Raw genomic sequence first — 22,801 nt, 5'->3', positions numbered from 1 at the left:
TCTCTGCCAAGCTGCTCACAGCACAGGCCAAGCCACGACCTGGCCATCTCTAGCCCACCTTGGATTTTGCCTGACTTTATACTTGTCTATAATCATCTTTCCATGAAATGTTTTACTCCTCTGAAGCACCCAATGGCACACCTACCATCCAACCTGAGCAAACCATAATATTTGCCTTCTGAAAAACTGTGAAAACACTTTGATGGTCAGAACATTAAAGATGATTGTGAAACAGGCAATGTCTCAGAAAGGCAGCACAAGCATCAGAAGGGATTGCACAAGAAGGGATCCTGGTCACTGCAGAGACTGTCACCATTTCACAGAATACTTCCCTACTTCCCTTAGGAGACACATCCACTTTCCTCTCAGGTGTGCCAAGAACTCTGCCATATTTGCCATCTGATTGTCACACACTTGGCTAGGCAGGACAAGCACCAATGCATTCTGCCCAATGTCAGCACCCTCTCTACAACAAGAGATTTACAATCTTTTTCATCTGTACCAACACCACCACTCCCCCAAATGTCTGTCTTATTTCCATGCTCAGGAAAATTTGTCCATTCTATCACATTATTTTGTTGCTCTTTATGAAGGGAAGACACCATTTTCCCAGGCTATTTCTTCTCCCCAATTATCATGTCTTCTGCAGAAGTCACAAATCTTTCTTCAGAGAAGAGAAACAAGACTACAGAGCCCACTGACAGCTCCTTTTAGCTCTTTACCTTCCACACAGCGACAGCCAGACTGTAGCACCCATGCATACATGTCCACCCTGGACTGGGACATCAGCTGATCTCCCATGAGGTAGGTGTTGTGTGAAGAGGTAATGAAATAGTGACTCAGAGGGTAGCTCATGTCCTGGTTCACTTGGTAATGTTCTGGGTTGAATATGTCCCCTGATGGACTCCGCATGTAGTTGGTGAAACCTGGGAACAAACACCACAATAAATAATGCAGTTTCATCCTTTTTGTTGCTGTAACCTTCCTAAAACCAGCCTAAAATGCATCCCTGTGTTCACCAACACACTTAAGATAAAGAAATAGCACCACTGCATCCCAAATGTCACCATGACCAAGTGCAATTACTGCCTTTCTAATTGCTTTGTACATTTTCCCACTCTGCCTTTCCTGAGAAAAAGACATCTATTTAATCCAAACCTTTTAGACTTATAATTTGTGTCAAAAGATTCTGCTGGGACATTAGGTCATGTGGTATACAAAAGCCTCCAGAGATCTGCAGTCATATCCCAGTGTTGCTCCTCAGTGAAATGTTGTAAGATTTACAGTATTGGGCTGTCTAGACACAGTTTTTGGTGGTCCAACAGGAGATACTCTCCTCTCATCTTTCAGTATTTTCCCCAAAAATACCAGAAGAATGACAGCACACATTGGCTTGTACAAGCTACAGTCTCCAATTTGGATATGACACCACAAACATGCCTGCGAAGTGGGGTGCTCTGCAGTACTGCACTAATGTTGCCTCAGAGACTGACGTTCACTCCAGACTTGACACTGAAATATCAACTCAATTAAATATCTGTGGGGCCTTCGGTGATGCTACCAGAAGAATTTATTTTCTGGAGCGGTGGGATGCCTGTAAATCCTGCAGGCATCATCGCCCGGGCCCTCTGTGTATGGCAATCACCACTCTTGTTCAGAAGCAAAGTTTTAGCAAGTTATGATTTTATCTTTGTGTGAAATTGCTGCTCTCAGACCTCCAGCAGACATTTGTGCACATATCACAGATATTTTCACAATCCAGGCTGACATGAAACACTGTAACTTGCACTTCAAATATCCCCCAAACATTTTCCTTTCACCACGGAGGAAAGACTCAGACTCCCATTCACACCCTGGCTTTGCGCAATGATGCCTTTGGCCAATAGGTTTCTGCTTCAAGACCTCTGATTCTCCTGACATTTCACTCATTCCATAAATAACTCAGTGCCCATGTAAAAATCCTGACAAACTTCTAAAGGTCTTAACACACTTTGACTGTGACAAGATAAAATGTCACTTTTATGATGGTTCTCCTAGGCTGTACATTTGGTGTTGATGAAAGTTTTATTAAAGGAAAAGAGCTGATAAATACATATAGCAGCCAGAACTTTTTGAACAATACAATGGGACACAATGCCAGGGAATTCTCAGCCCAGCTGAATATTGGAGTCTCTTGGAGCACATATCATTATCAATGAGCAAATCAGTGATAGAGTCAGGGTGAAAACAAAAGATGAACCAAGGCAGAGCAACCACCGTGGAAAATGGATAGAGCAGAGTGTGTCAGCAAACACACAGCCAACCACTCGTGGCAGGTTAATCACTTCTTCCTGCAAACAAATCAGCTGCTGCAAGATTAATTCCACCCAGCTGCTGCAACAACACCATTGTTTGCTTTAAGCTCTTGTTAAAATATGATGTCACGACTGTTGTAATGAGTTCACACCAATTGGATTTATCAGTCCTACAAGGAAGAAACAGGAATGAAGGAAGATCCTGTCAGCAGTGTGTCCCACAGGACTCCAGTGCTCACACTCAGGGAAGGTGCACTGGCACGGTGTCACTTTGATCAGCAGACAAAGGTAAAGGGTTTCTTTGCAAGGCTGTGAATGAGCCAATTGTCACAGGCCAGTCCAAGGTGCTCCACGGCAAAAGCCAGCACAGCTGAGGACACAAGGCAGTACAGGCACACGAATGAATACAAAAGGACAAAGAACACTGCACTATTATTTCACTCTATTGAAGTGCAGCCAAGTGTGGGCAGGATGCTCCTGTCTGGGCAGTACCAGTTTGAGGAATAAACAGGCAGCCTCAGCTTCCATGGCTGTTGCACTTCAGCCCCCAGGGCAACACTGGACTTGTTTTCTGGGAGACAGGAGACATCTAAGGTCTCAACTCCACAAAAGACAAAAGAATAACTCCTATGTGTATGTGTGTGCACACGTTCATACGTGATGTACATGCAGACACAGATCTATGATTTTTAAGCAGTTCTTCCTCCTTTGTCAGCAGCAGCCCAGCACTGTGTCCCTGTCAGCTCCTCAGTCACCTCTGTTTGGATGTTACCTGAAATCTCCTGCATTAATTAAGCTCTAGATTGGGTCTCTTCTGTTCTGCTGCACTTCCAGCAAGTTACTGGAGGGGTTAAGATCACGAAGCTTTTTCCCATTGTCTCCAAAGGACCTCACCTTCTGCTTCCCCCAGTCAGGAGATCTGTAGCAGACACCAGCAGAATGTCACCATGCTGGACTCTCTTATCCTAACCCATAAACTCTCTAATGTTTTATCATCCATTCTGAGGCAAAGCAATTGTATAGATTTTTTTATAGAATAGTTTCCTCTATGGAAACCTACAAAAGTTTGAAAAGCCTACTCTTACTTTTACAGATATGAGGAAGGCAAGATATTGAACTTGCTTATTCATTATTTATGTGACTGCAACTGCCTGTAAAGACCAGAAAATGAAAAGAATGTCATCTGCTCCCTCACTGGCATTAGCATAAGCTTTAAAATAAATTGAAAATTTAGTCTGGAAGTAGAACAGACCTTGACCCATCCTAAGCAAGCACCTTACACACTGTACCAGAAACTACCCACTTCTTCCTGCAGGAAACCAAACAACTTCTGTTCTGCCACTTTTCAGGATGACAACACACCCACAGAAATGGACAAGACTGATTTGCTAAAGGTCCAAGAACTTTTGCACAGAATCTAATTCCTGAGGAATGTACTCTCTTCTCAGAGTCAATAAGATCCGGCTGAAGATTTACTATTTAGGGGAAAGGACTTACAGTCAGTCCCCAAAATAACAGCTACCAGCCTGGTGGTACAGCATTGACATATTTAGAGAGAAGGCTTCAGCAGCAAAGGTCAGGAAGGCAGGACCAATTTCATCTATCATCCCACTCAGACATTTACTCTGGATCACATCACTCCTCTTATTAAGACTTAAATGATTTCCAAAAATACCTGCAGGAATGATGCAACTAAATTCAACTGTATTTTCCAAAGCACAAATAAAGACACCTCCAGTTCCAGCTGACTTTCAATGACTGCTGCTTCATCATGATATGTATCTTTCAAAATTCCTCCAAAGAGATCTGATTTCCCTTTAGGTTTCTCAGCAAATGGTAGATATTTAAAAAAAAGCAAAAAGACTGGAAACATTCTCTATACAACATGACAAAATTCTACAAGTATATATTCTGCAAGCAGCAGCAATATTCTCCTGAGCATTGAGACAGTTCCCTTTTCCCTCCAAAAGCTGCACCAGCCAGCTTACCATCAATTCCCAGGGCTCCCTCCTTCTTGTTCTCCGGGCATGGCTCAAACTTGCTGATGATTTCCAGGCAATGTTCTTTAGTCACATTTGTCATCTGTAAAAGCAGCAAAAACGCAGTGTTAACTATTAATCACAGCTTCTCTTAGCTCCTTCCTCTGTCTCCACTCCAACAGCTGGGCAGATTATCCATAGTGGGACTCAGGATTTCCAGTTCCCCAGTGGGATTCTCACTCCTGTCAATCAGTGTCAGGTCAGATCAAAAGGGGAGCACTCTGTGAAAAGTTTCTGTGCTATTGGCAGCTGCCTGATGACAGAGCTCTGCTTTGTAGGTCAGATCTGTTGTTAGGCACCACAGAGCATCCAAACAGAACGAGCTTTGTCACAAACCAATGGGATTTCTTCCCTTGTAGGATTAAAGGATTAGTTTGCATTATCAAAGGGTTTTTTACTTTAAAATAAAACAAGAAAATGGCTCATCTTTATGCAGCAGACAGAAAAATCTGTTAGTAGCAGGGAAACAGAGAATCGGGACATAATGTTCTCAGGAAATCTGCTAACTTCAAGGTTGCTTTGCATTCTCGACTGAAAAAGAAAAGATTACAAAGGGAAAAATATATCTGTAAATGTTGTCACTTATGAAACCAGGGCTATTAATGTTGAGCTGTAACTTTTTTTACATAATGCAATGTCTTAGTAACTTAATTTTAACACAATTAATACTCCTGTTTTTAAGTGTTGATGCATTCTCCAACTACTATCCCTATTTAATATTCCTGCCCTGAGTGGTCCAGAAAAATCCTTTCTATTAGACGCTGTACATGGCATGAAAACACAGCCCTTGTCATCAGAGTGCAATAAAGTGACCAACAATTTGGCAACACAGAACCTTTGCCTGGGGGAAAATGAAACCACCAGCACATCTGCTACAAGATCAATGCCTTTTCTGGGGGTAATTTAAAACCTAATAAATAAAAGTAAAATAAGAAGAAGAAAAAACCCCTCTAACTCTGGATTTGAACATCGATGATACATTTGCTGGGTTCAAAAGATAAAGCCCTGGAACACCAGGTTTTCCTGGAATGGAGTAAAGATGTTTTCCCTGTCCATGCTGAATGAGAAAGGGTGGCAAGGGAGAGAAGCCTCCCAGGCAGGATTTGGCCATGTCAGTAATTAGCTGAGCTGATTTGCGTCCTGTGGTGAGTGTTCATTTTGCTCTCACCATCTGGAGGATCAATTGACCAATGAAATGGAAACACATCCCACTTATCTAAGAAGATAACTGCCAGAGAGGTGGTTTTTTTATTCATTCATTTCGTGGGCAATGATTGAAACTCATGGACATTTATGACTTGCAGGCATGAAGCTTCAGAGGAGACCATGAGAGGAAAAGGGCAAAGATAAGTCAATGCATTTGTTCCTGCAGCACTGGAGTCAAATACTCAGAGACAATTTCTTAGGTACTACAATGTGTTTCAAAAACTCTCCTATACATTAATCATCTTCTCAACTGCTCTTTGAAAGATAATCTTCCAGTTTACACACTTAGATAGTGTGACAAAGTAATTCAGTGTTTCATCATGGGCTGTGCACTGGGTCACAAGCAGAGCCAGCAACACCAGCTTTGCTCCAAGGTACTGAATACTGGGAACAGACAGATACTGATGGAATTGCTCAAGGGGAACACGTGAAAAAATAAAGCAATTCTAGAGATTATATTTAGGGGCACAACAAAAGAGCCTACAGGAAAAAAAAGGTAGTGAGAACAAGAAGATTCAAGAAATAGTCCTGCCAGCCTACAGGTGAAAATCAAGAGACATCTGTCTGTCTTTCACATGCAGAGCATCAAAGTCCCCACGCCTTTTAAATGGGAATTCATCCCCAAAGCCAAGCAGGAAGGCATGCAGCTGGAATTCTGCTGCTGGCTTGGGCCTACCTTCTGTTCAGTCTCCAGGAAGCGTTTCAGGTCATCGGTGTCCAGGTAGTCCTTGTGGTTGCTGTAGGTGAGCATCAGCAGGTACAGATCGCGCCGGGTCGACATCATCTTGTAAAAGGCACAGAACTCCTCAAAGTCCAGCGTGCCCTGGTTGGCATCTGTGTCAGCCTCCTGCAGCACACAGCAATGAGACAGTCAGGAACCCAACTGCCTGCACCAATTTTAAAGAAACAAACCCCTGCGTGAGAGTGAAACACTGGAATTAAATGCAGGTTGGAGCTGCCTGACATGGCTGCTAGAACAGACTGATCTATCACAGGGATGCTCTGCACAGCTTTGAACCTCTCCCATGGATACATCAGTGCAGGAGCCAAAAAACAACTTTGAAGGTTTTAATTGTTCCACAGGGAACCCTGCTGGAGGATTTCTTCTGTCTATGGCAATGAAGTAAAGACAAGGTACCCTCCAACAACATGCATGTGTCTGGCAGAATTACCCACTCACATCTTCAGAAGATCACTGGAACCCAAGTCATCTTGAAATTAATTTTATATCCAGGATTTGAGAGGATATCTGTTAAACCAAGGCCATAAACTAATAAAATCTGGAAGAATACTAATTTTGCAAGTAAAGAAAAAAATCATCAGGGATTTCACATAAAGGCTTGCTGGTCCCTGCAGGGACATTGTGACAACAAAAGCTACACATCTCCATTGTTGCTCACTAAATTGGGCCAAGGTCAGCAGAATTTAATGTCAAACAAACAGCTCTTAGCAGTGCAAATTTCTGACAGATACAGAAGTTTGCATGCTGGATATTTTATTACTACCAGCTATCATAGGATACTGGATACTTTATTAGATAATATTTATTAGAGAGAACATAATCAGAGGAGGAAACGTGGCTGAGTTTCTGATAAAAAGGTATAGCAAAAGAGCAATCTTGGTACTGTGTGTCTTCATGTTATGTAACACCAGAAGGTACCTGGTGTATTGCCTTTTTCTGTGCATAACAATTTATCTGTGACGTGTTTTTGGAGCTCTTTTCAATTTACCAAATGGACTGTGTAGTATCTCTCAGTAGAGTGGAAACAAACCAGCTGCTGAAGTATTTGCAATCTCTCCTACTGGGTTTTGTGTTAAACCTTCGCTTTTTCAGGAAAAAAAATAAATATTTTTTCTTACCTTAAACATTTGCTTGACTTTCTGTCGGGGTAGGTTCACATTCAGTTTGTGCATGAGCTGGAGCACTTCACTAATACTCAGACTGCCATCCCCATTTTTATCTGCTTCATCAAATGTCTGCTTCAACCACATTGAACAGGAGTTAAGGAACAGTGAGAAATATTGAAGGGTATTACTGGACATCATGGATATGTGATTGTTTTCACATTAGGAAACACTGCAAATGAGACTGGGAATGAAAATTCAAGCTAATATCTAACTCTACTCTGTTCAGTAACAGCTTCGAGACTTGCTGTGCTCAACATGCCACACATGCTCTGGGCCGAGTTAACAGCACAGAAGAAAAGCTTCTGAGTGAATCTCAGTGTTCCATCACCAAATTAAATGGATGGTTTTATACCAGGAGTAAGATATGAAAGAAAATACCTGTGTGTTTTTTCAGTCCACTCAGTCACTCACCTCCAAATCTTGCCCAGAACAACCCTCTTCAGGAACTTCTCTGTCTCTGGAAACAGGGAATACAATGGGAACTGCTTTGAAGCTCTGAGCCTCGTGCTCACTTGCAGCAAAGCAAATACTGTAAGGAATCCCGAGCTTATCCATAGCTCTCCACTGCTGGGAAACACTCCCAGGCAGCACGGGAAGGATATTGGTCTCTGGTCCTTTGGCGTTTGGAGAGGCTGTCCTCGTCACTGATCCCTGCCATCAGGTACTTCAGCCCTGTGATCCAGGTGCGTGCTTCCTCAGCACTGGAGGACACCAGGTCCAGAGATTCCATGTGGTCCCCATAGTAGATGCTGAAGCAGCAGTTGGGGTCGAAGCTGCCGTCAGCATAGCGCTGGAAGATCTCCGACTGCTTCCCCTCACACACCTCCTGGATGGAGTCGATGGAAACTGCAATGACAAAAGCAGGCAGCTCATTAATGGCTGTGTGCATGCCCTGGGCTGGGCAGATGCATTCATCCCACAGAGAAATCCCAGAGAGGGAGAGCCCAAACCTCACTGCAAGGCCCCAGTTCACACAGGTGTTGCCTACAACACACTACACCCCTGCAACCTGCACAGCCAACAACAGCAACCTCAACTTCATAAATTATCCATCATAAAATCATTTACTGCCCTTTAAAGTCAAGTACAACACCTGTCCTTGAGCCAGATCCTTCATTTTCATTTGTTTACAAGAGGACAAGGCCCCAGGAGGGGTCAGAGGGGAGGTTCTGGGGCTGACACTCACTTTTGGCTTTCTCATTCTTCCGAGAAGGTCTCCAGCGGATGCACGACCTGTGGTCATCCAAGTAATAGAAGCGGACCAGCCCCTTGGAACCACCTCGGAGTTTGATCATCTGGGTGCCCATTTGCATGGAGCTCATACATCTTTCCACTGAGGAGAGGAATGAAGTGATAGCAGTGAGTCAGACTTTGGTTCCTTTGGAATCACCTTTACAGGAAGAAAACACATCGAGCAGCTGCCAAATGAACAGTTAAAGTCAAAAGGCAAGGTCTCCTGTAGTGTCTGATATAAGAGGTCAGGTATTAAGACCAAAAAGTCAGAAAGATTCTTGGCAACTGTGGACTTACCTGTAAATGTGAAAGTTTTCATTCCCATATTAATTTATATGAAATATACGTACATTGGAACCAGCACAAGGTATGTACCTTTCTCAAGACCACCTCGAATCTGAGCTCCTTCAACATGTAAACCTTGTGCTGGACACAGGATGAAATTTCCCCTGGGAACTGGAATCCTTGGCCAGCAAGGTCCCACTGCTTCTATGGATTAAGTCACTGATCCTATAGATTTGCTTATCAAGAACCTCACAGCACAGATTTTTCATCTTCCAAATCCCCCAAACCCACATCTTCCTAACAGCAGGCCTCTCACCTGTGTTGTACTCTGCCTCTGGGCCTCAGGACCTGTTCCATTCCTGTGGGTTTGGCAGCATCCCAAACAGTGCAGGCAGTGGCCTTAAAAGCCACCAGTGTTGGGAGAGGCTCTCTCCAAGGGAGGCAAGCTGGTCTGCTCTGCCTCTGCGGGAATCCTGCCCTTTCCTGGGGAGCTGCTGCCAAACCAGGGCTCTGGCATTGGAAGCCCCTGGGAGCCAGGTTGGGGCCTTCTTCTGAAATCCAGCTGCTGCAAGGATTAAGCTCAACAACTTCAATCCAACTGTGAGCAACTGGCTCTGCCCCAGGAATAAATGCAGACTCACATTTTCTGCCAAGTCTCCCATTTATTTCCCATGATGACAGAGCAGAGCCTGTGACCTGATTTTCCTTTGACTTTCTGCCTGATCTGTTGAAGTAAAATTAAAACTATTACCATGTTCAACATTTTTTTTTTTTTCAGATCTAGAGATGAGAAGTGAAAATTACTGCTGAGATTCTGGATTGAAGAATGAAAACTAATGCAATACACATTCTAGTTTATAAATAAATGCAAGGAGATTCTGAGGTCAGCTCTCTTTTATCAATCTTCTGCCATCAAGATTAAAGATGAAACAGTGCCCAAATAAAAACACTCATTCCATGTATTCCAAAATGCATCAACACCGACACAGCACTTTGGAGTGATTCAAGTCTACCTCTCAGGCAAAGGCAAGGCAAGTAAAAAAGAAATGGGAAAAAGCTTTGATGTCCCTGAGCTTATGTTCAGAAAAAGTCAATTAATTTACTCTGGAAAAGGTTCAGCAAAATAGATTCATTTGAAAGCAGACTGCTATAGTAAAAGAAAATTTTAATTTAAAGGCACAATTCTGTAGAGATCACTGTCCATGTTAATAAAATATTCATGGAGAGAAGGTGCAGAATTGAGAACAAGATAATCCCTCGTGTAACATTTTACTTCTTAAAGCTGGACCCTTGGCTTCAGTCAGAGATGCCTTTAGAAAAAATTAATATTCCGCAGGTGCCAGTCATAAAGGCAAGTGCTGTGCCAGAAACATCACTGGAATCCACTGCAATATCAGATCCCAACTCTCTCCCAGACACTCAATCTTTTCAATATCTGCTTTCATTCCACTTCAGATGAAGATAAATATTTATCAGATTTACTGAGATAATAATTATTGGAAGCTTGAACTTATTTTAATTTCATAAGGCTTATAGGGTTTTTTGGAAAAAAAATTGGTCAAAATAGCTAATAAAAGAATTTCTCTTAACTCTAATCACACACACTTCAAATCACATTACATTTCCAACTTCCTCTTTGGGAGTTATAGCAGTAAATAGTCTTACTTGAAGAAATGAGAAGAGTAGAAATGGGAAAAGTATCAAAGATCATACCTGTTACAAAGCAGAACATAATGAAGAAGCACCAAAATAAAACCGCACACTTTCCGCAACACACATTTACTTTGCTTTCACATGAAGTATGAATATGTTCCCTGCTGTTAAAATTTTAATAAGCATCCTTGGATTGCTTTTTCAATGCAGCTGTTTATTTTGTTGCAGGATTTCTCACCCAAAGCTACCCTGAGCATCTCACAACCGCCTGCTGCAGTTCCAGCTCATCTGGACTGAGCTTGGGTGATCCGTGACCAGCCCCAATATTTCAGTGTCTGTTGTCATCTTTTTTGGGGTTGGTGACAGAGGGAAAGGAGGGCACAAGAAATCTCTTCCTGTGTCAGAGCAGCAGCTTTCCTGGATCCTCCCAATGCAATGGGAAGGAAAACCCCGAAGGGAATGCAGAGGTGTCTGCTGGGGGCAGCCAGGCAAGGGCCAGGAGATGGAGCAGGGACACCTCCACACCCGTCCCTGTGTGTTGCACTGACACACACACCCTCCCCTGTGGGACTGAAAGTTTAGAGCACTACAGAGACTGGAAGGAAAAAAAAAGATATCCTAGTGGTACTTACATCAAACAGAAAATGAGATATTTTTTTCTGAAGTCTTTCACAGCATGTAAGTGAAAAGGGCACACTGCTGAGAAGCAGAACTACTTCTCCTTGCCATTGTTCAGATTCCTTCTTTAAGGATTCATTTCTATACTTCAAATAAAAATCCCCCAGTCTTGCAATGAACCAGGTTTTTGAAGAAATGGCTCTTAACTATCTTCAATTAAGGCTGAACTACAGCTTTTCTGTTTTGTACTTCATTAGTTCCTTTTTTTTCAGAATTCAGCTTATGTTCAGCTTGCTTCTGATCTAATGAGTTGCCTCAATTTGCATCTGGACAAAAAAAATCGTGGAGAGAAGATGGATCTCTGTACTGCAGCACAGAGCACTGCCAGAGCAGAGCAGGGAATAGAAACGTGGAACACCCATTTCCACACCGGACTGATGCAGCAAAAAGACTCACAGTCATTTTTCATGCTTCTTAATAACATTTATATTTACTATATTAAGTGTTAAAGTAACAATAAATAGCAAAACTACACAAACCATAAACCCTACAATTTGTCCTGAAGAAAGGGGGAAAAAAGAGACCAATTTCATGTCTATTGTTAGAAAGATGTTCTAGTGTCTGCAAATTAATTATTTATGGTTCAGTAGGATTATTGTCTTTTAGGAGTCTCTGAGTTTGATGTAAATGTGTGAAGGAGTGGGAGTATTTTAGCATGTGGGGATGAAAAGAAGTCAGGAGATTGAGTCATTGAGTATTTTTGTACATGGACCAGCTTTGTCAAAAGATTCACGTCCCAGGGTTCAAGGATGCCCCAGGTTGCGTTGCACACCTTTGCCCCAGTCAGGCTTAGGGACAGTGAGCAGGGAGCATCAAACCCCTCTGCTGAGTTCTGCCCCATGAGCAGATCCTGGAAGGATGAGTCCTAATTGTGTGCCTCACAACAACCACCCTCCTAAACAACATCAGGAGAGGAAAACGAGATTTCAGCAGCTTATTTCTCTCCAGGGCCTCCAGAAGATGTTTGTGAGCCCAGAGAAACCCCCCAGTACACGTGCACCAGAAGGGCAAGTTGTTCCCTTAAAATATCACCAAACCAAAACAGCTTTCCCACACACAAACAGAGGACTCCCACACTTGTCACACATTCAGCACTGCCAATCCATTGAAGACATAATGACTGCCCCATTTTTTTAAAGTCTCACTGGAAATGGTTTCACAGCTATAAGTGGCTCATCAACATGTAAACCAAAGAGCTGACTGGCTCCAACTATTCCTGTCAGTAATGTCACTTTCTTTCTAGACAGGAGGCATAAAATCTTATTTAGAGTCAATATATCAATATAGTGATATAAAATATGTAATATATCCAAATACATAATACATCCAGCAGCGTGTGCTGGGAATTCTGTCCAGCTGAGCAGTCCAGAAGATACTTTTCAAGTCCTGCCTAAGAAGTGTCTGTGGTGTTCATGGCCCAGGTACACCAGGCTGACTCGCATCGCTACACTGGGTCCAGTTAAAAACCAGATCACATCCAAACTCATTAATCTTCATTTGTTTTGTTTTGCATCCCTCCAGCCTCATGAACAGGTCCCTCTCACCTTTTAAACCAACCATCTTATTCCTAAGCACAACTTTCTCCCCCTTGTTGGCTCTCAGTGGCTCAAGCTTTGCTGAAGTCCAGGACTTTGGTTCTGCTCATTGGCCAAAACAATCTGAAAGTGTCTTTGGAAAAGAACATTTCTGTGCAATTCTGCCAGCAATGATTGGGACAGTGTTTACTGTGTACAAGGGATAATGGAAGACTGAACCCATCCTTAAAGCACACAACCCCTAATAAACAAGATGTTAATGGGAGAAGAGATGCTCTTAATCCTATGGAAATTAGGGGGCTCGATTCGGGGTCAGACTGTCAGCTCTCCATCCCTCCATCAGCCACCTGCATCCAGGGAAATGCAGAAGCAGAGTAGGATGGTGTTTCTCAACCTCTGCAAAAATTCCCAGTACTTTCTGAGCTATCTATGTGTCCAATTTTCTTGCTAAAAAAAAATATCTTTGATCGATGAAGCTGACAGACAAGTAGGACAAAAAAGTGCTCCAAGGGAACGGGCGGTTCTGGTCAAGGCTGTGCAGATTTCCTCACTGGACATGCAGAAGTGGCTCAAGAAGATTGTTACTAAAGTGCTTTTACTAGAACATCTGTTTTCTCTGGCCATCTCTAATTAGGTTTGCTGGGTTTATTACCTATTTAAATGAAAGGCTGCTGGGAGCACCCAAAGGGGATCCTTCTCACCGAGCCAGTGAAGCTTGAGAATTTTGTGTATCAGCATTCAGAAAACAACCTCCCAACAGTCCAGTGACCTACTGTGCATGAAGACAGCAGAGATACTTCTAAATGCTTGGTTTTAAAACTCTAAACTACAAATAAAATTTAAAGAGTTAAGAGGTGTATAATACTGGCAGATATCATGTATAATACTTGCTGTGGGTAAGAAGAAGACAGAGGCTATGCAACAGAAAATGAAAAAAGGTCAGCACGTATCAAAATGTACAAATTTGCTCTAGCTTGTCCTGAAGAACATAAATAAACAATGAAATTATAAGTGAGGGCTTGTTGAAAAAAAAAGAACTACACTACCAACCAAGCAACATAACATCAGACCAGGGCTGCCTCAAGTCCTTCCTTCTTCTCTGCTCCTCACACTGCTGCTACACAAAGGTGCCACTAAGATTTCAACATGAAAGCTTTTGAGATGTCACCATTTCATTCAATGCAGGGATTCAGCATCTTACCAAAGTGGCCGATTTTCCATCTTGGAGAAGCTACAATGCTGCCACCAACCCAGAAAAAGTCTTCGGCCAGACGGGCCACTGAGAACTTATTTTGAAGCAAGGGAGATTTTGAGATATCCATATCTGAGCTGGACTGAAAACAAGCACTGATGGCCTTAGGAGGTATCAAGATTCTGTAGTACACATTTTCCATGTAATAGAGCAAAAATATTATCAGAAAAAGAGAAAATAGCAGTGAATTTACAAAATCCAGTGGTATTTTTCAGGTTGCTTCAGAACAGTTTCTCAGCAAATTTAGGCCTCCTTCACAGTCCAGATTTAGAACATTAAAATCCCAATAAAATCCTTTCTATTCAGATGTACCTGTGTGACTACTTTGGAGGATTGGGTGGGCTTCAGTTCAAGATTTTAAAGAAGACACATGATGGACCATGAGGCAATTTGGCATGAAGATGCATCCATTTCTGGACAGCAAGGCCTCCTGATGATATTCTTTTCCTCCTGCTGATTCTTCTTCCTTTGGTACTTTCCCAACTGCTCATCAAGACATCACAGCAATTTATAGTTGTTGGCTCCTCCACCGCTTCCTCCTCCTGACAGCGATTCCCACAACAAGAAAACCCTTTCCTTTCTTTGGTCACCAACAGATTTGCAGGTCCCACTCTTGCTGAGGGTCTACCCGCTCTTCAAAACCAACCAACAACATCCCCTGCAGTAAATAATGCACAGTTAACAGCACAATCCATTCCCCTCTCTGCCCTCCTGAGCCACCCTTGCCTTTCACCGTGGATCTGCCCAGGTGCATAAGCTCTTCAGTCTCTTTCCAGGACAGGGAAAAAAAAGAACAATCACATTTTCTTCTCATACAGCTCTTCAAAATATCATTGTACCAGCCTTCCTCTTTTCTCCAAAGGTTCTCCTCACTATTTTAGTGGACATTTCTGGTAAAAGAAAGAACATTTCTCTCTAGGCAGCAAAAACTAGATACGATGGAAACACAGCACATGTTTGCTTCAAATCCTAAATCCATCATACGCACTAATCCTAAAGCCGTGCTCCTGCCCTATCCAGTCAAGGGATTTACATGACATGTTACAGCTGAAAAAAAAAAAAAAAAGGTTTAAAAAAAGTGCTTTCTTCTTCATCTTCCTCTCTTCCTCCTCTTCCTTCTTCTCCTTCTTCCCCAGTATCTTTCCATCTCACATCCTATTTAGGGGTGACTCTGTAAGCTGACAGATCCATAGAAGATCTTGCTTAGGGCACAGCCAGGCAGCTCTTGTGAACAGAATTGCTGTAACAGAACCAGGAGCACTGAGGGGGCTCCAAAGCTGGCAGATAAAGCAGGTAAGGATTAATTTTTAAAAAGCACTAAGTCACTACCTCATTCCATTTGAAATGCACCCATTGAACTCCAAATACAGAAATCCGTCATTTAGGTTATCGCAACCACTTAAGCTACATTAAGTTTTAAGTACAATAGACAATCTCTCCTGCCATCTGTGATCTGTACAAGGAGCCTCATATGCTTCTACCCTGATGAGCTAAACACAAATTGCCCGTTTAAAAACACATTCATTAAGTGCTTCCTACTCTTCCTTTCACAGTTTGAAAAAGGCTTTGGAGTAGTTAATTCTGGAGATGATTCACTCTCAATTACAAGTTGTTTATTTCACCACCTATGCCCAGAGTTCTTATACTGAGCTTGACTCAAGAGTTTAACCACAGATTAATTCCAAACTAGAACCAAACTGGGTCTGCACCACGGGTGGTAGTGATGCTATGTACACTCTCGCCACTATTAATTCAAACACTTCAACCACAGCCTTCCATCCTCCTAGGGCATCTTTCAAGAGCAATTTAGTGAGATGACTGCAAACTGTCATCAGGGGAAGAGGAACTTCTCCTGTAAAATGCTCAGAAGGATATATCCATCCCACAGAAAACTCTGCCCTGAAGGGAAGAACAAAGGAAACTTTGTTCTAAAGATACTAATCCTTTCTTCAGGTGAAGCCTGGCCCAGGATGAGATCTGGGACCTGGGAGTTTCGTTGCCTGCTCTACCACCTGCTTTTCTGAATTTCTTAAATAAGCCCATAAACGTCTTTGTGTAATGTCCACGCTATAGAAATTACACCTTAAATGGCGAGAATGACACTGTTGTACCACACAGGGAAGGAGAGAGAACTAAACTTTGAGGGTCTTAATTATAAGGAGACAGACTTAAGGCAAACTTCTGCATAAACCAAAAGTATTGCAGCTCTGTAGCTCCTTTTTTCCCCTCGCAGTATTTAATCAGGATTCCTTGCAGTTTTCCAGGCTGTACATGCAACAAAATCAGTGGCTGGCACAGAACACTAAGGGTATTCCCTTCAAAATTCAAATATCAATTCTGCCAGGACATCCTAGAGTCTGCATTAACCATTTATGTGTTATCAACCTGGGGACAAGGGGAAGGGAGGAGAAGAGTGAAATGTAACTCCCATTGCAGCATTGCTCCAGATATTGGTTTCACGGTTCAGAATTAGAATTCTGCGCAAGCAGGGCTTCAAATGTGCATTTGGTTTCATTTAAGTAGAGAGAAATGCCAGTGATTTATAGCACTGGAAAAGAACTATTACAATATTCAAGTTAAAGTTAGATTTTTAATCCTAAGAGCACCCAGAGAAGGTTAATTTAAATCCTTTTAGTTGACACGATCCATCCACCCCTTCAGGCCTCCTAAGAACATCATCATGGAAACTGAGAAAAATAAAATCTTTCAGAAGGCTCCTCGATTTATTATGCTGGATAACAGTGTGGAAAAGCAACAGGGAATAACGAAGGGTTAAACTGGACACAATCCCTCTCCCAACTCTTAAGCACACTGAGCTGAGGACTTAGGATCTAAGCCTACTGAAATGGGTTTCTATTCTTGCCTCACTTGACATCCTCAGAGAAATCTTGCTCACCTGACACAACATGGAGATTAAAGACTTCTTTCCACAGTACTTCAGGAAATTATTATTGTCTGAGTGTAACAAAGGCTTTTCATGCCACCAAATAGATTTAAAAACCAACAAAGTCTGAGTCTCCAGGCTGGCCTGTGGCTTAGCTAAAAATGGAACTCTGAACACTTGAACAATGCTGGAATGTCAAAGTCTTGCAGAGGAAGAAATTCACTTTGAGAGTACCAGAGGAGCCAGACTCCATCCCACAGAAAGAACATCTTGAGGAAGACACAGGAGCACAACACACATATGGTTTGGAAGATGGAAAAAAGGGAACAGGATGGAGATCCTCCTGAGACAAATGGGTTTATCATTAATGCAATCCTTCGGGATGGAGGGATTCACTTTACTGCTGAGGGATGGAAAAAGTGTGAACAGTTATGTAATACATCGGGAAACAGCTGCAGCCCTCAAAGTAGAAAGACCAAACCCAGAAATTTCAGTATCCTGACTGCCAAAGACATTAAATGTTACAGAGCTGGCAGTGTATTTGACCTGCAAATCCACCAGGATTAGACCTGTGACTTCCCAGCCATGCACTCCCTTTACCTTTGCACGGACACACTACAGACCCAGTTTACCAGATTAACAAACTGACCTTGTCTCAAGAGGCTGAATCTAAAACATTGAACAACTCATGGGCAGCTATTAGTGATACACAGAAGAGCTTTGATTCAGGTATTCCTATTTCCCACCTCCCACCCAGGGAAATCTTACTCCTAATGGCTGTAGAATCAAAAGAAGATGATTGCCAACCAACAACACAAGTCATAAAATACAAGGAGGAAACAGAAGCTGTCAATGCCTTCTGGCACACCTCTCTCTCACTTACTCTCCCCATAGCACTTTCAGTTCTAAACCCCAATCAAAAAAAAACCCTGTAAAAACCTGCAGAAACTCCATTTACAGCTACACTTTAGCTACCCCAGCCCAAGACCTTCACAGGAGTTAGTCAGCCTGGTACTGCCTTTCTGAAGCACTAAATGTAAAGATGTTTCTGAAATACCAAAAGCAAACACATCTCATTGAAGTGCACATCACTAAATACAAGTTAGAAATACTCTCAATTTCAGCAAAGGTTCAAAACCCAACATACATGGGCACTGACACAAGCAGCAGGACATGACTTGATGAACTTGATGAACCAAAACCATGATGCTCATTCACTACTTCTAAACATGTGATTTATGCTTCTTCCCTTTCCCCCAGAAATGCTGCTTCCAAGAGGTCTAAAGTATCATGAACTGGGCAGCCAGAGAAGCCAGCTTAGCTGCAGTTTCTCTGCTGCTGGAGCCATTTGCCTCTGTGTTTCCAGTGCCCTCTCTGCTTTTTCACAGCTGTGTCTGTATGCAACAGCTGCCCACGTTTTCAGTGTGGGCTCTTCCTAAGGAGAGGGATTTCAGGAGCAGATGCTGATGAAGAAAAGACATTCACTGTTACATTTTCTAATTTTGTCTTTCAACTAAAAACTTCAGTATTAGTTCTATTAAGAATTGACTAAATCAATCTTTTTCAGATGGTTTTGGCTCAGAAAGGCCTGAGCACCTGCTGGGCCCCAACCTTATTCCAACTGTGCCTAAGCTGCCTTTTCCCTAATTCTAGCCCAGCTCCACCCTGCCGACCTCTGCCATGGGCACAGACAGAGCCTGCCTGACCATCTGGACAGCACCTCTAAGCACAGTAATCCCCCCTCGAGATTAATGCCGCACATCTTGCCCGTATCGAGTGGAATTCAGGTTATTCCATGGCCTCTGTGTCTCACCCACCAGGCTTCCAAGTGTAACATTTGTGCACTGGCTCAGAGCATGTTAATCGAGTTATTTAGCTTTAGTGTCTGAAATACACCTGACTTCAGTATCCATCCACTTACAAGGCACTGATTCCACTGGGAGAAGCTGTAACATCACATGTTCCTGGTGCACCCTTTCCATGCTGCAATTCACAGTGGGCAAGCCCTGGGACAGCTTTTTTAGGCAGCCACAACCATGAACATTCTCAGGGCTCCCCAAAACTGTTTAGAAAGTCACACTATTAAAATGAACCAGTAGTGAAATCCCTTAAATTACTTCATTCACTTGAAGGAACGTTTGTGGAACGAGGACCCATTAGCAACCACAGCACTAATTTAATGACAATTACTCTGCCTCCTGCCATGATGTTTAGTTCTCTTGGGCTCATCTGGAAAAAAAGGATGCAATTATTTTAATTAAGTGAGAACAGGCTTTGTGATTTGAGCTGTCGAACTCTTTTCCTTGCTGTCATAAAGCTGTCACAAACAAGTTGTGTCAATTGTAGGAAAATGTCAGCATAAAATAAAAGATTTTAAGACTATAAATGGTGCTCTAAGGTCACCTTGTCTCCAGCCACTGACTCGTAGAAGAAAATGTCCCTACACACTTAATTGAAGTAAGATCATAAACCCTTTACCTTTAAAGGTCTTTCAGTGCTTGACCATCTGTTCAGGGACATGGGCCATAAACCCACAGAGGGAGATTAAGGCAGGTTGGGAGGAAAGCAGTCAATCAATATGATTACTCCTTCTAGGAAAATGCCTCTAAGAATTCAAGAATCCAAGGCAAAATGGGCACAGGAATGCAAGACAGGTTGAAAGACGTTCAGAAAAGACACCTGGTACTGAGATGCATCACCACAAACTGATTTTAACTCACAAATTTTACTTCTGTATTTGGGATGAATTTTAATGTATTCTATCTGTAAAAATTCAAAACTCTTCTAGACCTTCCTTTTGTGCCACGTACGTTTTGAAATATGTGACAGACTCCCTATTTCTTCAAATATAGACCAGTTTCATGAAAGACGGGAAAAAAAAAAGGAGCTGCAATGGCTCTAGGAATAACTCAGTCTCTGTCTTCATTCAGTGCTTTTCTCAGCTTCTGTGACATCCAAGAGACAGCCTTATGAGGCTGTTCTTTAAATTTTTCTTTCAAAAACTTATCACTCAACAGAACCCAGCATCTGTAAATCTTAGAAACCAACAGCAGGTCTTTCTGTAAGCTTGAAAGATGACCAAAATTGTGGTTTCCTTCGAGCAGGAGACACCTGCTCTAATCCCTGAGGGGAAGATTACCAGCAGAAAGCAGCACAGAGAGTGCAGGGTGCTGAGCTGGAGCCCACAGCAAGGTCAGGGACTGCAAGTCTCACAGCTTATTGCCCAGTTTCATTTGGTCCTGGATTGAGTAGGGCTCAGGTAAACGTACAGGAAGTAAAGTAATTGCCCTGGGCTCTTACAGGAAATGGGTTTCTATCTTTTGCTATGGCCTCCAATATCCACCTCAGTTTGAAACAAAGCATCCTGACAGATTCATTTCTCTCCAGGGCTTAGAGCCAGAAGATAAGCAAGCATTTGAAGGCTGATGAAAGTGTCAGCTCGCTGGCTGAACTGGAAAAATGGGCTTTCAGGAAAATATTTTGCAGAGATCCACTTTTAACAGCGGTTCTGGACTTTGTTCAGTACTGGCAGGTCCACATTCACTCCATGTCAGCTCACATCACGCCAGAAAATTTAGTTGCTCTCTGCCACATAATGTCTTTAAATGTGCAGAGGCCAATATTGATTATCCCTCTGTAATTCCCTGAAATGGGAAAGCTTTCCCATTTAGTTGGACTCAATTCACATTCACCACACAAATTATTGTCAGGGACAGAAGGGATATGAATCACAGGAAACTGCACGTATGGTACCAGTTAATTTGAAGTTGTCCACTTAGCATTAACGTGACATTTTCTTTGCAATGTTTCCCTGGGTTTTTTTTTTTAATTAAACTGAAGATGAGGCATCTGGAAACCATCTCTAATTAAGGGCTAGACCAGCAGAAACAACATCTTCAGTAAAAGGCAAAATCAGGACCGATGATGCTGGAGAACCAGAGAACACCTGAATATTGGCCTTCCCCAGAGAGAGACATTGTTCAAATGCAGTTTCTGGGAGTCTGTAGCAGCTCAGGAGGCTGAAATTCTGCAGTCACATCTCATGAGCAGTTCCACTGGAAGATGTTTGCCAGCTGCCACATTTTTGAAGGATTTTCCCAGACACAATGCTTCTCTCAGGACATAGCCCATTCTTCTCCCACTAGCACTGACACTATCAGTTGTTTCTTTAGTGATAATTGAACACTTCAGAATTACTGGGAGCAAGGAATTTTTTGGATCATCATCAATGACTCCTCAGCCTCTAGTCAGCCAGAAACCCTTTAAAAAGGAGAGTGGCAAGTCACTGGAACACCAAAGTCTTGAGAGCCTGGATGTTGGTGCCTCTCACTATGAATGCTTGAACAGATCATCATATGAAGACCTCTGGAGGCTTTCATAACACTTGGGAACTACTGGCTTCAGTTGCATCACGACTGGTTTTATACCTGAGAGAAGAATCCCATTTCCTTTTAATGCTACAGATGACAGCAAGAAGGTGGAACGCTTTAAAAAGAACCTTCGTGCAAACCCCTGCCTGTAGCTCCAGCTCATGGAACCTCTGCCCATGGAACCTCTGCTCTTTTCAGTTACCCCATTTGTTTTCCAGGTGTTTCCACTCACTGGCTTAGAACGACACCATCTGGCAGAAACACCGAGCTGGTTTAATCACAAACACTGATTCAATCTCAGCCTCAGCAGCTCCCTACTGCAAGCAAGGAATAAACCTGAATAACTGCTACCTGGATGATCTCCAGGGAGATCCTCAGGTGAGAGCCCCTCTCTCTCATTCCTGTTTTCAGAAGCTGAAAGCTGCACCCAGTAGGAAGAAGCCAAAAGGACTTTGGGTGACACAATTCCTGTTTCATCACACCTTCCCTGAGGACCTTGTCTGTTGAAAGTACAAATGGATGCACACTGGTGCATCAGGTTTCAGAGAACAGTAACTGGAGGAGGAATACTCAGGCTGTCCCATCATGACATTTTCAAAAGCAAACTATTCTTGTTTTCAGTCCTGAAACACTTCTGTTAGAAAATGCAATCATTAAAAGTATGTTACTGGCTCTCCACTGCCAGAAGGCAGGGATGGATGGGATATTGGGAAGGAATTGTTCCCTGGGAAGGTGGGGAGGCGCTGGCACAGGGTGCCCAGAGAAGCTGTGGCTGCCCCTGGATCCCTGGAAGTGTCTAAGACCAGGCTGGGCAGAGCTTGGAGCACCCTGGGATAGTGGAAGGTGTCCCTGCCCAGATGATATTTCAGGTCACTTCCAACCCAAACCATTCCATGATTCTATGATAAACGTACCACTTCAGCCAACTCAGTCCAAAACCTGGGGATTTACAGGTTCTGAAGATTTAAGAAAACCACCTTCTTTCCTTGGAACAAGAAAAGTTCTTGCATATAGGAAATACTTTCTCCCTGTTTAGCACACTGTTCAATTAAAGTTCCATGCTCCCAAATCTCCCGCCTCTATGCCAGCAGTATGGTACAGATAAATAAACTCTTATGCCAAGTTTTAAAATCTGCTTTTTTGCTTTTAACATAAATATTGACAATGCTCAAATGCATCTCATCATCTCTGCTTCGTTCTTAACAAATCTCCAAGGAAATATTGGTTAACATTTGCCTGTTGTTGTGATGCATACTGAGACTCTCTCACTACTTACCTGAATTGTTCGCAGACTTCTCAGATTCATTAAATCTGTCTCAGCCTAGAAGTATTCATGGACTTGATATTAATTTTGTCAATAAATAAAACAATTTCCAATATGGTCATAAAACTATGGAAAAAACAATGGCCATTTCTGTGTACAGTAGAAGCTTTTCCCATGTGATGTTCTATGGTCACCCTCTT

General features: G+C 42.6%; 1 protein-coding gene across 3 annotated transcripts in view; it reads right to left on the bottom strand.

Annotated features, from left to right (window-relative positions):
- The window catches only part of PLCH2 (phospholipase C eta 2), a 32,663-nt gene extending 18,277 nt beyond the window's left edge, over window positions 1-14,386 (bottom strand). For all 3 annotated transcript variants that reach the window (XM_017744027.1, XM_017744026.1, XM_017744028.1), the window contains exons 1-7: window positions 14,033-14,386; window positions 8,634-8,780; window positions 8,050-8,293; window positions 7,400-7,529; window positions 6,216-6,386; window positions 4,283-4,376; window positions 723-926 (exon numbers count right to left, since the gene is read on the bottom strand). In XM_017744027.1, the coding sequence (XP_017599516.1) occupies window positions 723-926; window positions 4,283-4,376; window positions 6,216-6,386; window positions 7,400-7,529; window positions 8,050-8,293; window positions 8,634-8,780; window positions 14,033-14,225 (1,183 nt within the window). In that variant the 5' untranslated portion in view covers window positions 14,226-14,386. The remainder of the gene's footprint in view (window positions 1-722; window positions 927-4,282; window positions 4,377-6,215; window positions 6,387-7,399; window positions 7,530-8,049; window positions 8,294-8,633; window positions 8,781-14,032) is intronic.
- Between the last annotated feature and the right edge of the window lie 8,415 nt (window positions 14,387-22,801).

Source organism: Corvus brachyrhynchos, unplaced genomic scaffold (genome assembly GCF_000691975.1).
Source record: "Corvus brachyrhynchos isolate BGI_N302 unplaced genomic scaffold, ASM69197v1 scaffold68, whole genome shotgun sequence".
Taxonomy (NCBI): domain Eukaryota; kingdom Metazoa; phylum Chordata; class Aves; order Passeriformes; family Corvidae; genus Corvus; species Corvus brachyrhynchos.
Note: the sequence above shows the minus strand (reverse complement) of the source record. Positions and strands in the feature narration are given on the sequence as shown.